This window comes from Pinus tabuliformis, chromosome 7, assembly GCF_031772625.1.
Source record: "Pinus tabuliformis cultivar Carrire ecotype Pingquan chromosome 7, CPIR1, whole genome shotgun sequence".
In the NCBI taxonomy this organism is placed as follows: domain Eukaryota; kingdom Viridiplantae; phylum Streptophyta; class Pinopsida; order Pinales; family Pinaceae; genus Pinus; species Pinus tabuliformis.
In genome coordinates, this window is record NC_142293.1 from 617,094,694 (window position 1) to 617,111,804 (window position 17,111).

General features: G+C 36.8%; 1 protein-coding gene across 1 annotated transcript; it reads right to left on the reverse strand.

The window, feature by feature from the left end:
- Nucleotides 1-15,338: 15,338 nt before the first annotated feature.
- LOC149248950 (BTB/POZ domain-containing protein At4g30940-like) lies at nt 15,339-16,302 on the reverse strand. Its single transcript, XM_089451476.1, has 2 exons — nt 15,948-16,302; nt 15,339-15,574 (listed from the first exon to the last, which is right to left on the reverse strand). Exons 1-2 carry the CDS (start codon nt 16,300-16,302, stop codon nt 15,339-15,341), a joined length of 591 nt encoding a protein of 196 aa, XP_089307602.1.
- Nucleotides 16,303-17,111: the final 809 nt, after the last annotated feature.

Here is a 17,111-nt window from a genome sequence, read left to right on the forward strand (position 1 = left end):
AAAGCAGCTTTACTTGGCATCAGATCTGAGTTCTTTATAGGAGCCTGCAGCTCTTGGGGTTGGGCCCAACCCAAGTGCCAAGGCCTCCTTTATGTATTGTTATTTGTTCTTTATGTCTTTGCAAAATCATTTCTGTTAAGTAGATTAAAATCTTGCTGATTAACTAAGTCACTATTGATGATTAGAAAGATTTTTGATGTTCAAATTGAGTTGATAGGTTATTAACAGGGATAAGCTTCAGAAAAGGGCCATCAAGCACCTCTGATTTCACCTCTCCCTTAGTGGGATCAGGAGCTAGGATCAAGGTGACCTTGCTCCCAACAAAAACACTGACTTTGCTTCGCCATGAAATCATTAGTGTTCGATTTTTATTTGCAGAAGTTGGTTACATGTTCAGATTCTTGATTACTTCGTTGCATAGTTAGTATACATGGTTTCATTGCAATTAAAACTTCTGTTCATTCTCTTTACTGTTAGCTAGATCAAATTAGGTCAACGTAACTAGGTCTCTGATTTTACAAGTCTTCGTTGGTTCAGTTGGAAAAACAACTTGCAGAGCACCTGTACCACTTCTCTATCGGCCCATAATCTATCAATCCCATCTTCTCCATCCCCTAACACGGATTCTTGCCTCACGTTTTCCATTTGCTCACATAACCCTAATTTTTGTGCAACATTGCTTCATTCCTTCTTGAACAAATCCAGCCATCTTCATATTTCCTCAACTCCATCCACCAATTCCTAGACCTCCTCACACCCCTATCCTACCTCCATACTCACTCCTTCATCTTTCTCTCTCCATCCATCCTCCAAAATCCCATTTCTGAAGAACCTGTAGAAAATTACAGACATCCTGTAGAAATTCCAGAACATCCTGTAGAACCCCTGCAGACTACCTGTAGAGGCTCACGAATGAGGTTTCTTGATAGCCAAACTCTGTGAAACTCTCTGGAAGGGTGTTAGGGACCCCTTAGGCCCTCTCTGAACCTTCCCGACCTCCTCCAAGCATTTCCTCTCACCAATCCACCTCCGCACAGTCAAAAACAGTTAGATCGCATGCATGATAATTCTGTCAACTTATTCAAAAATACAAAAAGATGTTTTTTTTCAAATGTTACTGTAGAATTAGCTTAGACACATGTATTTTACCTTCCTAGAAGTCAATGGCATCTCTTTCAGTAGCTTGCATCCTCTTCCTTGCATCAGTAGGGCTAGCTGGTAAAATTAGGGTTTACTAGGGTTTACGTTTTCTTTCAGCTCTCCAGTTTCTTTCTGCAAGTAGATCAGCCTTCTTTGAGTTAGCTTTCGTCCATCAGTTAAAAAGCTTCTTCTCAGAGCTCATAGAAGTTAGCTTAAGCTCCTAGCGGACTTGTGCCAGCTGACCCAGTGACAGCTGCGGCAAGAGCTAGTACTTGTGCATACAGCACCGTCGCTTCCAAGTTTGTTAGGAACTACCGGGTTGATAAAAGTAACGAAGGGAGTCCTAGGAGTTGCAGCAGTATTGCTGCAATACTGGAACCCACCACACACCAAGTCACTTGGGCTGATCACATTGTGTTTTCATGTGATCAACCCACATGAAACGAATTGATCACGCCGTCATGGGTGATTGGTGTTCAACATTTGGGCTTGTATTTCTTGCGTAGATATAATATAACCACAATCAGAAGCTCATTATATATAGTGATTGCGGTTATACTATGTAACATTTTGTTGGTTTTAAGGTATATACCTTGTTAGAAAAAAACATGTAATCAGGAAAATTAACTGATTTATTCTCTCTCTAATAACAGGGACCCTTGTTAGGTCCATTTGATTCGGTTCGTCCTATATAAGATCTATTCACTCAGGTATTTCATCTTACCTTTCGCTTGCTATAGAGTTGTCTAATTCTCTTTCATATTTTTGTGTCATTGCATCAATATTTACGCCAATAAAGGTAGAAGAGTACCATAAGCTTAAGCATACCTAAAGCTATTCTTCTTAGCTAAACAATGCACTACAATCAGGTGACCCCCTAACTTTAACATATATTATTGTAGCTAAAGCATTGATGTTTTCCATCAATGTTCCCATCTAAGTTATTTTGGATGCAATCACATAGCTATGTACTCACCTCTGTTGATGAGAGGAAGACTTGACAGTAGTAGCTAGTAAAAGATATCCATCAATCCCTAATTTATATGCAATGGTTTTCCTTACTGATCTAAGATTTTTAGTGTATGCATGTAATAACTTCACAGAGTTTGGGTGCATGATCATTTCTTGGCAAATTCCACCTTCCAACTTTCCCCTGCTTTGCCCCATTGTAATGCAATATATAATCAAGGAGAGTTTGAATTTTCTAATAGCAATGTGAGTGGATAATGTTATAATTTAAAAGAGAAGAAAAAGAAATATGGTTGGCCTTCAAAAATATGGTCATGTTAAACAAAAATAAAATGAATATTGTTGGAAAATGCTCGATGTATTGAAATCAAAGCAAGTCAAAACCATCAATGTTAAACTTGGAAAGAGAGGTGGTTTTTTTCTAAATGGATGACACATAATGTGTTGGAATGTTGAAGAAACAAGGAAGACACCCAATAAAGGAAGAAGACCTAGCAATCATGTAAAGATTAAGTCTTGTCAAATGAGGAGCTCAAGAAGAGGGTATAGCTCCCAAAAATCTAGTTAGGAGTTGTATCGTTCTGTTTGTTGGCAATGAATAATAAAATTCTATCTCAAGTAGTAATATATAAGGGATGCTTCGAAGAGCCAAACAAATGTAACAAATTCCTAAAGGAAAGAGGAGGATTCAATCATTCACTAATACACTAAGGAAGGAAACCTAGATAGGATCCTCAATGATAGAAATCGCAAAACACTCACTCAATCATAGATAAACATGGGCAATATTATGTCAAGAGAAACATAACATGCAAGTAGAGTTCCATAGGTACTTTGGGCTAAGAAATTGTTGTTCTTTTTTTGGGGGGGGGGGGGGGGGGTGGTAGTAATTTTTTATTAAAAGCTTCCTACTAATTGTTAACTATCAATAAACTCAACTTTTTGTCTTCAAAAGTTCCTTTTGTTGGGGATTTTCTATGCCAAGCCTATTTTGTATCTTTGCCAAATATTATCAAAATAGTAGGCTTTCAAAAAATTGTTCATTTGTAATTTCATAGTATAATTTTTTGTGAATTCAATAGAATTTGTGGAGATTTCTATGTCTCTAGAAAAATATTCCTAACTCAGACATGAGATACAAAAAATGGTAACTACTTTGTCGTATACACACTATTTTTAGACACTTTCCAAGACCGCTATTTTTTGGTTAAAAATTTCCATTAGACAATTTGGGCTTAGTGGTTGTCTTGTTTACCAATGGGGTCATAAATATTTTGTATATTTCATTTCGAAGACTTCATGAGAAATTTGATGTGACTTTTCCCCAGCACAACTAATGAATTGAATGCAAAGGCAACATGTATCATGGGAAGTTGATAATATGTTCTTCAATATGAAACTAATATTAAAATAATTCCCAACTTGTTAACTAGGAAGAACAATAAAATTGAGAAGTAGCTCTCATCAATTAGTTTAGGTAATCTAGGCCTTTGAATAATCTTGTAACATAAAATGTTGAAAAATATCCAAGAAATCATTGTATTGGTTATATGATTCTTGATATTGATGTGAGATTATTCATGCTTTGACATATTTTGATAATTTCTTTTTATTAAAGAGCATCTTATGGCACGTCTAGGAGCACTTTTTTTGTATGAAGAGCCTCAATCTGCAAATTTTGTATAGCGGAAGTTACATATTGATCTCTTGTCCACCAAAGGGAGCAAGAAGCTATTGCCCAAATCAACAACAATCCTATCAAAATATAAATAATAAAAAAACAATATGTTTTATATAATGCATCCATAATGGCCATTATGAATATCGTTTCAAATGTATTCATTTAAAGGACTATATTATTGCTAGTATTTTCCATGGACATATAATAGAGTGCATACAATTGCATTTTATACTACATATCACCTATACAACATCTATATGATAAACAACTTTGGTCGTAATACTTTAAGTTGTATTATCCTATTATGGCATGATTGGATTGAAACAATTGGAGTGATAGAAAGTTAGTAAAGAGGATAAGAAAAGGAGGAAAGTAGAGAAAAATAAACACAATAAGGAGAAGTAGAAGAAAGAGCAAGCTAGTAGTGGCTCAAACTTTGATATTAACACTGATAACAAAGGAGAAAAGAAGCGTCACAAAGAAAAAGAAATGAAGAAAGTCAAATAACAGTTACTTTGAAAATATTCCTGAAAGGGAACACCTAAAACATAGTGAGAAATAACCAACAAAGAGGTATGGTGGCATTCCTACACATTGTATAATGCATAAATCACCTTTTCGTGATATGCAAAAGAAAATATCACAATCACCCTCAAAGTGTCAAGAAAGGCACAAATCCCCTTTACATAATGGGTGAAGATATAGATATAATTATCATATCTACCTCTCAAAATACCATACAGGGTTCAATATCACAGGTTGGAAACAGTTTCCATTGGGGCTTGTTGCACACATGTTGTAATTGCCAAGATAACTCCATTTATCATAAATTTATTTCCTTTAATTGTCTGATCTAATACTATAATGCAAGTGAATATTTCAATCTATCTATTGTGAAATTTTGTAATCATTTTGATCAAAATTTGAACCCAGTTTTAAGTTTGTACCTGAAACGAATGTGAGTAAAATAATTGTCTTCCACAATCATAAATTTTTAAACCGATCTAAATTTTGCTAATGGTTTTGTAGATGTTGTAGGTTTTTTACGACCAACGCATCAATTCAAAACATCTGAAATGCAAACTTCTTAATGTGAGCAATAGTCTTATGCACTTAGTCCAAATGGTATGATATTCTTTTTTAAATCAAAACGACGAGCTATAATCTCATGAATTTAGTCCCAAAGGCATGATGTTCTTTGTTCAATTCTAGTTTGATTTAACAGATTATCAACATTAAAGAATCAACATCATTTGCATCTCACCCTTCTTTCTTCTAAAATTCCCATATATTATGTAGGTTCCCTTACTAATATATAGTTTCTTGTTGATGTTTCTCACACATATAAGGAAACTGTATGAAGTAGACATAGTTATAGAAGCTATGGATTCAACATTATAGAAGGGGAGTTATCCATGGAAGGAAGGGATTAGAGTTATTAAAATTGGCCTTGAATGCATGCAAGTAGTTGCAACAGTGCGACCTTCAATAATGTTTAAGATGGTGGAAATGCTGATAGGTGATGCAGTAGAAACCATTCCTTTTCCAACCAAACCTAAACCTGCTTTCTTATATCTCATGGAATTAGACATTACTATGGTTGTAGTTGATCCTATGCCTCATCAACATCCTCATGTAAGTATTTCATCAAGCAAATCATGTGCTTGGTTCTCCAAAGAAATGATAATAACTTCTTCCTCTTCTACTTGTACAGTCTTTGTCACAACGACATCCACCAATCAACAATATTTAGGTATTGGGTAGTTAACAATATTGACTTCTTCAAGCATCCACCCGGTGAAACTAACATGATATCTTGAAGAACATGGAAACTCACATCATCTACCATTCACCAATAACTGAAATGTTCCATTACATTCCATAGGGTACCTATAATGTCTTCAACAACATCTGAAATGTTCCATTACATGCCAGAGGCTACCTATAGTGTCTAGGTTTGTATACATTCCATTACATGCTAGAGGCTCCCTACTGTGTCTAGATTTGTATCTATTTACAATATGTTACATTAAATTTTGAACCAACTAAAGTTTAACAATTAAGGAGATTTTGGTATTATCCCACCCATCATGGAAGTGTAAAAGTATTTTTTAATATTATTAGCGTCATTGACTTCTCAATTACTTTAGATGGATGGAAGATTCATAATAGTGTTATGTCCATAACATATTTTTGGAAAGAAGGCAACTTCATGATTCTGTTTAGGTTATGACACATAAAATGATGAAAAATCCAGTACTTACTTTACTGCCTTAGAAATGCATCTTTTAGGCTTATATCTTATTTTGTGACATCCGTATTTTCTTGCAGTTGTGCAAGGCATATAGCCTTCAACCAAAAAATGTTTTAGGGACAAAAAATTAGAACAAATCTCTAATTGCAACATTAATATGCTCAACATAAGAGAAAGGGAAGCCATATACAAACACGCATTTCAAGCTCATTTTTCTTTTTTTTTTCTCAATGTTGTTTGGGAACCCATACCTACTCCCAAGGGATGTACCTGTATGTTTATCCATCCATTTTTGTAAAGGGATGTCCCCAAGAATGTGGGAGACATAGTACATACTCCTAGTTCCATGTATGTTTCCTGCCAAAAAGGCAGAGGTCATGGAGATGTTCCTTGATGCTTTTGGGGATGTTTGAACACCTTTTAGCCAAATTAGTGTCAATATAGTAATCGTTCTCCAAGAAAATTATTTACTAATTGGTTCCTTAAAGTTTCTCCTGAAATCCTGAATTATTGTCAGTGTGATGTTGTCATTCTGCAAATAGATAAAATCAGTTTTTGTGAAACTAAGGGTTGGTTCTACTCTGGTGATGGAAGCTAAGATATTTTAAGTTCGAGGTGAATGGAATGATCCTTTGTCTACTTCTTGAAGTATCTCATCATGTAAATGAATGCGTTTCTTAATTAGCTTACTGGTTATTATGGTAAACGGTTCCCCGTCGAGCTTTTTTTTGTTAAATCAATGCTTATATATGCAATTTCAAGGACAACCATAACTGCTCAGATAATTATTTTAATGGTGCTAGATTAATGGAAGAGCATATTCCTTCTAAGAAGGAGGTTGGTGGTTCAATTCCACTATGCCCTAACATGAATTAATCAATGATATTGTAGTTTAGTTTTAATTAAATACTTTTTATATTGATTTATTTCAATGATGGGATATTTTTCTCGATTCATTGTTTTATATTGTTTCTAAAGAGACAAATGAGTTATTATTGTACTGTCTCTAAATATCATTTTTCTCTCTAAAGAGACAATAGCTCGGATTAAAGATATATTGTCTCTATAAAGGCAAGGTCTTTAATCCCAACTATTTCCTTTAGAGAGACAAATGAAATTGTGTTCTAAGAGACAATAACACTTTTGTTATATATTGTTTTCATAGAGACAATTTTTAAGGAAATAATTTTAGACACTCACTTAAGACAATATTTATGACAATAACCAAGTTTTTTTGTCTCAAGTTAAAACAATTTATCCAAAAATTGTCTCAAATATTGTGTTAAAACTCTCATTCCAATTGTAGTGATACAACTAAAAACCATTATGATAGAAATCATACTCTACATTGCAATAAATAGATATATACTAGTAGTTCACTTTCATTCTCTAAGTAAATTGTGTGACTTTATATTAATATGATCCTTGAAATTCCTCCTTCAAAGACAATCTCACAAATCCCATAGTTTTCCATGAAAGAGTTCGAATCTCCACCTTTGAGACCATTTTAAAAATTAAGGTTTCTTTTACTATGATTTATGTGAGTTCATAGTTTTCCATTAAAGAGTTCGAATCTCGACCTTTAAGATCATTTTAAAAATTAAGGATTCTTTTTATTACGATTTCTTATGTGGTGAGTTCACCAAGGAAGTAAGGAAAATGAATCTTAATGTTGTTGAGTTAAGTTAAGGAAAATGACTGTTGTTGCTTTTAAATTTTGTTAATATGGAATAAATGTCATTTCCATCTTATTTCATTTTTAAATAAATATTGGATTGATGATGATAGAAGAGCTCGCTACAGTTGGTAAAGGTGGCCCTACTCTGTGAATGTACATCCCATTCATAGTATTTGATGGATATGGCCCATGTACTACATTTCTTTGTGTATTTCGCGTGGACTGACACGTAGATTGCTCTAAAAATTCCTATTCACTGTATTCGTAAAAACCAAGAAAACCAGAAAAGTTGCCAGCTTCTCACACAGGGATGATTTCTTAGAAATAAGATGCGTAGATATAAACTCATTGCCATTGACTTGCACTGCTTTGAAATTATTAAATCCTAAATCTAACTTTATATGTCAATGGAGAAGGGGAAAAACACACGCAGAAAAGACGAATCCCACATTGACAAACTCTGAATCTACGCCATTAATGACTACATAATGATGGATGGCTCTTTCTTCTTGCAATACAAACTAAAACTACCCTTCTACAGAAAACATGGGTTCACAGTCAGATCTTAGCTTCGAAGAAGTAGGGTTTTTTATTTTTTCAAACAATAGTCACCGATGTTTTTCCCAATATTTAACAAGTGACAAAGTATATGAATGTTGTATGTAGTTACCTCTTCTTTTAGGCTTTCTTTGTGGTTCCATGTGTTGAAAGTCTCACTTTTATCAAGAGCTTCTGTCAAATATTGAGTAGTGAAGCTTTTAGCTTCATCCAAATTGTTTTCTCTTGGAAATACTAGCCGGGAAACTCTATAAAGGCTCAACATGTTTCCTACATCTTTGTTGAATTGACCTGTCAAGCAAAAGAATTTCCCATCAACATATTTGAGCTTGTCGAAAAGGATCATTAATAAAACGATGTTTGGATGTTAGAGGATAGAATAGCCAATGATGTCTCTCACAACCCATGGCATACTTTTATCTATTACACTGAAGCATCTCTTTAGATAGAAAATAAAATAAAATTGATAAGCAATTGGAGATACGTTGCACCGATGCAACCGAAATCCAAAAACAGGACTTAGGCTTCCCCACCCAGTGCCTTGACCATTCCAATGCATGTATGCCACTATTTCTTCAATTTTACACTCAAGGATTTTAAGAGGAAATAGTCGATTCGAAGTCCAATAAAATTTAAATTTCTATTGATACCTGTAAACATAATCTAGAGCTTCCTTGATTTCCTTCTCAAAGTGTCTATCGATTCCAAGGCATTCAACATTATCCATGATCAACATGCATTCCAGTAGATCCATGAGATACATGCCTGGCATTAGAGAGTGGAGAGTAATAAATCAATATTTTAAAATGTGAAGGAAAAAACAAAAAATGGTGGGGCTAGGATCCAAACAATCATAAAATCCCAATACATACCCCAACTTCCAAACCTCGTGAGAAAGTTGTTCAAGAATTCAAGGCATTTTGTTTCTCTGGTGCGCATGTAGACCAGGCCTTCACTTAATATGCTTTGTGGCCATGCTAGCGGAAACCCATTACAACCTCAATGTTGACACACTCATGAATTCTAAATGTGGTCATGTCCGCTTTTTGTATCTAGTGAGGATAAAATGGACACTAACAAAGGTACAAAGAATACAATCAAGCAAAGCAATGGAGCTAACAACTCTTCTCATCACAAAGTAACAACTAAATATATTACAAAAGAGACAAGGAAACAAAAGTAATAAATAATTAGAGAAAGTCCCAACTAAAACTCAACTAAAATCAACTAACTAAACTGAATTCAAACTGACTATGACAACTAGTAGATGTAAGACACACAAATTGGAAACTAAACTCAAACATATATTAATTGATCTCAATCAATGATATACAATGTGTACAAATTAATACATACAGGAAAGAGTTGAATTAGTTTCCGGATCTTCTTGGAATCCAATAACTACTCAAACTAACTCAATCTTTAACCCCAAGGATTAGCTATATAAAATTCCCTCCTTAATCTGAAGGGTTGTACCAAAGTCCATGAATGAGAGCTCAAAATGCAAAAAATCATCTCAACCAAGAGTTGAATGTCTCTCAAGAAATGGTTTTTAAGGATGACCACAAACCAATATGGGAAAACTCAAGGTCTCAACCAACACCAACTCTTGAATGTTCATAGAATTTTTCATAAAAACCAAAAATGTAGTTTTAAGGTGACCACAAACTATGAAACTATGACAATAGTTCCTCGAACAATTCCAAATATGGAAGTGCTCATTCACAAACAACTAAATCAGTAAATACTGAAGTCTCACAACTCTGGCTCTAACTGGTATAGGTTGTGGCTTAGGCTCAATGTAGATTTTTGACTCAGACTCACTTGACATCTCGAGCTCGAACTTGTAGCAGACCATCAAAAATTCCCCTCTTGTCAGATATAGGGTGAGAAATATTCTTCATCACTGCAAGACTGGTCATCTCTCTCGAACATATCCTTCGGTATGATCTATAATCTTCTTGGTTGTTTTCGTCCAATCCCAAGAAGAAATCCATCCAAAATTTAGCTGCTCTCTTACAGAAGTCTTCTCTCTGGAACATCTGTTTGTATGGTGATTGTGATTTCCACAATGTTCACGTGGGTGAAGATCAAAACATTGATCTTTCACATTTTCAACTCTATTACACGGTTGGCATCTATCAACTTGTTCTAGAACAACACCATTCAAATATCTAGCACTTTGGAAATGTATAGGTTTAGAAAAATTTGGAAAGTGAAAAGATACATCCAGGACATTATATCCCAAATGAGTTATGTGTTCATTTTGAGTAATCTCTTCCCACAGTCTTATAATAGTTTTCACATAAGGACTTTTATCTTAGGCTCAAACAAACTATTGTTCTATAAAATAATAGGTTCATGATTCTTCTTTTGTAATTCATATAGTTCATCTCGCTAAAACTGGGACTCTAGCTCCAAGAATTCAATTTTTCTTTAATCATTTTGCAAACATGATTAGATGTCAAAGAGTGTGTCCTTGATGACTTGGACATCGTTATGGACAGTAGACCACATTATATTGCTTAATAAATGTAATAAATCATCGAGTTTAGCCATGTTCTCCAACAATCAACTTTGGAAAAAGGGTGTTGACTAGTACCGAAAATGCACCCATGCATAATACAACAACATTGTGATAAAAGTGAAATGATTGCAAACAAAATTTATGTCTTCTTCTTGATGAATATAACAACTTTCAAAATTATGTCCATAAGGATTTGATCTAAGGACCTCTAACATACCATGTAACTATATGACCTTTTCTGACCAGAATGTCTTTTTCCCTTTTTTGATTTTAGACTCATAAATTCTGTAGTTTAGCCAAATTAAAGTCAATGCTCAATAAAAATCAAAACTTGATGTGTGCATCGCAGAGGAAAATAGTAACTTTGAAGAGGGGAAACTCTCTCTCATCCAAAATTTTCAAGCTTCAGTGCACAACAAACGTCAATCAGTTCTCAAATCTTCAACAACCTCCAACACATGAGCAACAGGATATTTAATTTCTTTAAAATGGAAACGACTAAATAATCAACGATTTCACTTCAACTCCTTGTCAAATCCCTTTCTGGTCACACATTTATGCCATACTCATTCACGACAAGGGCAATCTATGTCTCTCAATATTATTCATCAGCAACCGATTCCTAGAAATTCACATTAGAATCCAAGTGAAGGCAATTTCGAGATGTCGCAAGATCGATGCTTGGGCAGAACAGAAAAATCGGTTCTCCAACAGAGTACTAAAATTAGAAAGCAGGGGGCTCATTTACATCGTAGTTTTAATAACAAATTAACATATACATCAAAAATATAAACTTAGGTTTTGTCTTACACCCAAGTATTCTTCTTCTGCGCAGTCTTCTACTAATGATGTGCTTCTGATCCAATAAAGCATCACGATCTTTTTCACCAAGGACAATTTCGCTTTCTTTCAATCCCCTTCGGTAGTCACAATACTTCTTCACAGGTGAGTCATAGATCAAGACTGAACTCTTCATTTACCCATCAGTGGAGGCAAGGAAAAATTCACCATAATTTCTGAATGTGGCCGCACCAAAAATATTGATTTGACTTCAGCTTGAAAATTAATTCTCTTCCTTTCTTCATAAGAGGCAGCAAACTCATGCAACAAGTCTGTCTTCTCAAATGCATCCAGCGATTTCAATATTGCACGCATTATTGTTAGGCTCAGATCCTACACCACAAAAGGTCACACCATATTAATTCAATGACCTTTCTTTTGTTGCGTCCTTTAGCTTCACTCACAAGACTCTAGTTCTCAAACAATCTTGATTTTTCTGACATTTGATTCACACACATCCGAATAGTATCCATACACAGTTTATATCCGCAAATATCTTTCCTCGGTTCTAAACAGTAACTCGGTTGAAGACTCTTCTGTTTCATTTGTCATTCGATATCAGATTTGAAGGTGTTGATGACACCGAATCTATCATTACAGCAATTAAATCCATTGTTTCAAAGAAAGAGAAACTGAAAAAAGTCATTGAGGAACTTGATGCACATAGATGCGGGGAACTTCAGAAACTCATATCCATATTCAAAATTCAACCACGGCAAAGACATAGTTTTTTTTTTAGAATAAATTCACAAACATGAATAGCAGCAAGGTGTGGTTCATTGCTAAAAGATATTTAGCATCACAACGATGGAATCCCAACCGAAAATATTGAAATGAGAATGAAATTCTTAATCTTATTTACAATAGTTATTTCATTGGGTTTGTTGAAAAAACAAATAAAATTTCCTTACCAATTACCTTGTCCACGTGTGATAGCTACGACAAAAAAACTGAATGAAAAATGAAAAATGAAGTCACCTCTCTTGCGTCCACCAGTCTTGTTTCAAGCCTCATCACTAAACATGGGCAGTCAATCTTTAGCATAATCTCTTCCTAATCTGTCACGGTCCTGTTTTTATACTTCAATGATGTTCAAACACCCTTCCAGTGTTAATTCCAACGGGCACCATCACCCTTCCAACATGATTTCCAGCCGGTAGCATTCTACAGACAACTCCAAGAACACAACTTTTCAATATTTGTTTATACGCACCAAGACCAGAGTTGACACAGATCATACGTTCATGGTAAGTAGATTTTCAATCATAGAACACCCATACACACTCTCCTAATGCATTCCTCTTACACCGTCAACAACACGCCAAAACGAGAGCAAAACACAAATGAATAGGAACGTACACAAAGGCCACAAAACCAGTGGCTCAACTCAATCAACAGTTGGATGAACCTCTTCTTTGATATCACTATAAGATACACAAACTGGAAACCAAACTCAAACATATATTAATTGATCTCAATCAATGATGTACAATGTGTACATATTAATACATACATGAAACATTGGCATTAGTTTCCGTGTCTTCTTGGACTCCAATAACTACTCAAACTAACCCAATCTTTAACCGTGAGCATTAGTTGTCTAACAACAGAGGATAAGATTAATGCTCTCAACAGACACGATCCGACTCTAAAGCCATTAACATCAAACTTGTCTCAATTTATAAGGTAGATTTAGAAGTATATATTGTTTAGTTACTCGACACTATTATGTGGCCAGAGAGTCATTAATCCTATGATGAGTCATTATTTAGAAGTATATATTGTTTAGTTACTCGACACTATTATCCGGGTAGAGAGTCATCAATCCTATGATGAGTCATTATGTTATTCCAAATTTTCCTATGATGAGTCATTATTAGTTATTCCATATTTTCCTTTATAAGAGCCAAAATTTTCTCTAACTCATCAAAAGAGTGAGAGACTGTATCCATCCAAAGAGCATAGCAAGGATGAACATCAACACAACCCCAACAATTCAAAACATTATTTACCACAAGTTATTTTTATGGGACGAGGAGTACAACAACCATTACATTCAGGTAATAAAATTAGACTAATCAAACAATCTCCATTATCAGTTACAATATTACAACTGCTTGGCTTCGATTGTCATAGCGTTAATTTCCTCCACCAACATATTCTCCATAGCCAGATCCAGTGTGTTCATAACCTCCACCGCCTCCCATGTTTGAACTGTAGGCATTACGATCATACTCACGAGAGCCAGGGTTGTAACTGTTACGAGCGAAGCTTCCATCGTAACTGGAATCCGCATTGTAGTTTGGATCGTAGCTCCTGTTGCTTCCCGAGAGTACAAGTATATATCAGTAGACCATACCTTGTAGCAGACATCATGCCTTGGGCTTTCTGATCAAACTTGTGAATCCAGATTACATTATTAATCAAATGCAATTACATATATACAAGAAGTGTTGTCTCAAGATAGGTAGGCTATCTTGGACACACAATCTGTTGGTTGAGAGATTATCTCAACCACACACCAATCTAGGAAATAGATCCTAACTACTAGGAACAGACTCCTTTACTTAGTAAGAATCACAACTAAGACAAGTAGGAATTAGATATTCCAACACTCCCCCTTAATGAGTACTTGTCTCCATATCAATCTGTAAAATCTAGTTGTGGTCAAATATACCAAAAAGAATATGTTGATGTCCATATAAAGGAGCAACCATCCACCGGAATGCATGGGTACTAACCGCTGCAACTGCCAGTCTTGTAGGATGTCCTTCGCATACATGGTTCTTTCAACCATTATAACTGCACACCTGTACTTGTACCTGTAAATCCCCCTCCAATATCATCATGGGTTTTATCGAATTACCCGTAACCATGCTATGGGTTTTATCGGATCACCCTCAACCATGCCACCAAGGGCTCTCAACCACCAAGGCTAAACACAGCCACCAAGGCTCAACTCAGCCATGAAGGCTCAACACAGCCACAAAGGCTCAACTCAGCCATGAAGGCACTCAAGCCACTCTTGGCCACAACCTTGCCACTAGGGCACTCCAGCCACTAAGGCTCACCAAAGACCCAACTCAACCAGGCTGAGGGTTTTCTCGGCTAACCCTAAACCATGCCAACAAGAATCTTTGTCCCACTTCACTGTTACACATGGTTTCTGGCTTACCACAAACCGACACTGCAAATACAAAGTGGTTTTTAGATTACCACGAACTGTATGGGGATACACATGCCTTACAAGGCTTACATTTCACACTCCAACTCTGGAGTTACCAGGTACACAGTTTACAAAGACCACTATAAAACACCCTAGACTTGCTTACTAATAAAATGTGACTCATAAAATAACATGCTAGTGAGTCTATTCCACAAACTCACACTAACTCACACAAACTTTCACCTAGTTGTCCATCATCATTTAATTTCCAGTGTCGTTGTTGCACAAAAACAATATTTATTGCACTTCAACCTTGACCACGAGCGCCTTTAGTCTATTCTTTCTTTTTCTGGTTTAATTGTCTTGGATTCACCTGCATGATTTGTTAGAGTAGCTAATTCTAACAAAACCATTCCATTGAGTTAGCTAGGCTCAATGCTTCTTATTCCAAAACATTTATAAATGCCACATTTCACCATAGCAGAATATTACCAAAGAGACTCGAACCCAACTGCGATCTAAGTGTTATGGCTCGCCCATCACCACGCTGACCAGCCCCATTTCAAACTGATGGCCTCCATAGCACTTTTCCAAGTAAAAGAAAACCTCCGCCCAAACTTTCTCCGCCACTTCAAGGGTTCTGTCAATGGAATGGTCTCCATCCAGAAAAACCTCTGGCTCCACAATGGGCACAAGACCATTGTCCTGAGAGATAGCGGCATAATGTGCAAGTCCCCACGCAGCTTCCTTGACAGCTAACTCTGAAGGCCCATGTTTCCAGAAGTGAGTGAAAAATCTCCATACATATAGAAATAATTGCAGTGCCTGAGGTCATCACATTGTCCCTGCACAACTTTACAGAAAGAATTGGAACAAGATTCGTTCATGAAGGACATGGAGAGCGAGGGGTTGTAGAAGGGATCCTCCTGTGGAATGCAGGAGTTGTTGCTGGCACATGGCATGCAGTGTCTGGGCCAATTCCATTTTCGCATAATATATTTAATTGTCGACCGAATTGCTATGGGCTAAAACTTCAGTAAGAATTCCAAAGCGCCTTAAATCACATCTAAGGACCCGGAATGCGTCCCGTCTATGACAAACAGTGAAAGAGCATGTGAAGTCATCAAAGGCAACCCAAGTTGCAGCCTTGCAGCAGCTGCCAGCATGCCACCATAGCGTCCGTGGAGACCTGGAACTTGAATTGGGGCTTCCCCGTTCGAGTATTGAAGACCTCCATGCCTCCGCCGCCCTTGTCGACGCGCTCACAGGTGCATATGACCAGGCGCTGGGGGTTCACGAAGCCCACATCATTGACAACCTGGAAGTCCAGAGTCAGGGGAGGTTGTTCCTCCAGATTCCAGTCGTAAACATGCACCATGCTTCCATGGGCAACGCAGCAGCCCCCGTCTGGTGATGCCCGGATCGCTGTAGCATCACCCGTTGCGCGCCCACTGATGGAGGCTGAGAGCTCCATCTGGTTGTCATCCATTCGCCATCATTTCGCCCCCCGGAGGCGGTCCATGATGTCGTAGTACAGAGCCTCCATGTAGAGTGCCCGCTCCGACATCCCTGTCAATTCTTCAAACACCGGAGCTTCCCATCAAAAAACCAAGGCAAAATGTTGTCGCCGAAGCAAGAACTTCACCCGCTACTGCATCGAATTGGAACTCCCCTCTTCGGCTTTGGAATCACCACAACATCTCCAGGCTTCCAGCCAGCGGGAAATTCCATGGACAGAGGCAATGGAACAGGATCACCAGGCTTCCATCCTGGAGGCATGGCTGTCAATTCGATTGGCAATCCTGCCTTCCACACATACATCCAGTCATCGTTGCATTTGTCGCACCAGTCGAACAATCCACTGTCAAAATCTAATGGACAAACCTTCTTCTGCCACGTCTTTGCAATCAGCTTCATGTGGCTCGTCCAATTTATCTTCAACACTTTGTTCCTCTTCACACCCTTCCTGAAGATCAACTCATGAATCTTGCACAACAGACTGTGCCTCTTGATTCTCGTGGTCATCAACAGAACCACATTTTTCTGAAATTTCTTCTGACTTGAACATACTACCCATGCTAATTCCAAATGCCAACATGAGAAAATCATCATCATCAAAATAAAAAATATCTAAAAATGTAGACATGTTTTTGAAGTCCAGCTTATCTCGTTTCGAGATTTATTTTTGACTCCACACGGTCCTCGTGCTCCAAAAACCCGTTACAACGCAGGCAGGAAACTTCTCCCTTTGGCAGCTCTTCAACTGTAGAACCTTGTAGATTGTGGCTTTTGTGCCAC

What these genes read in the sequence shown, in the direction of transcription:
- LOC149248950 (XM_089451476.1), bottom strand. Translation starts at nt 16,302, where the DNA reads ATGGATGACAACCAGATGGAGCTCTCAGCCTCCATCAGTGGGCGCGCA. An exon ending in GCTGCAAGGCTGCAACTTGG is followed by an intron (nt 15,575 to 15,947) that starts GTTGCCTTTGAT and finishes ATGGGCCTTCAG; the next exon opens with AGTTAGCTGTCAAGGAAGCT.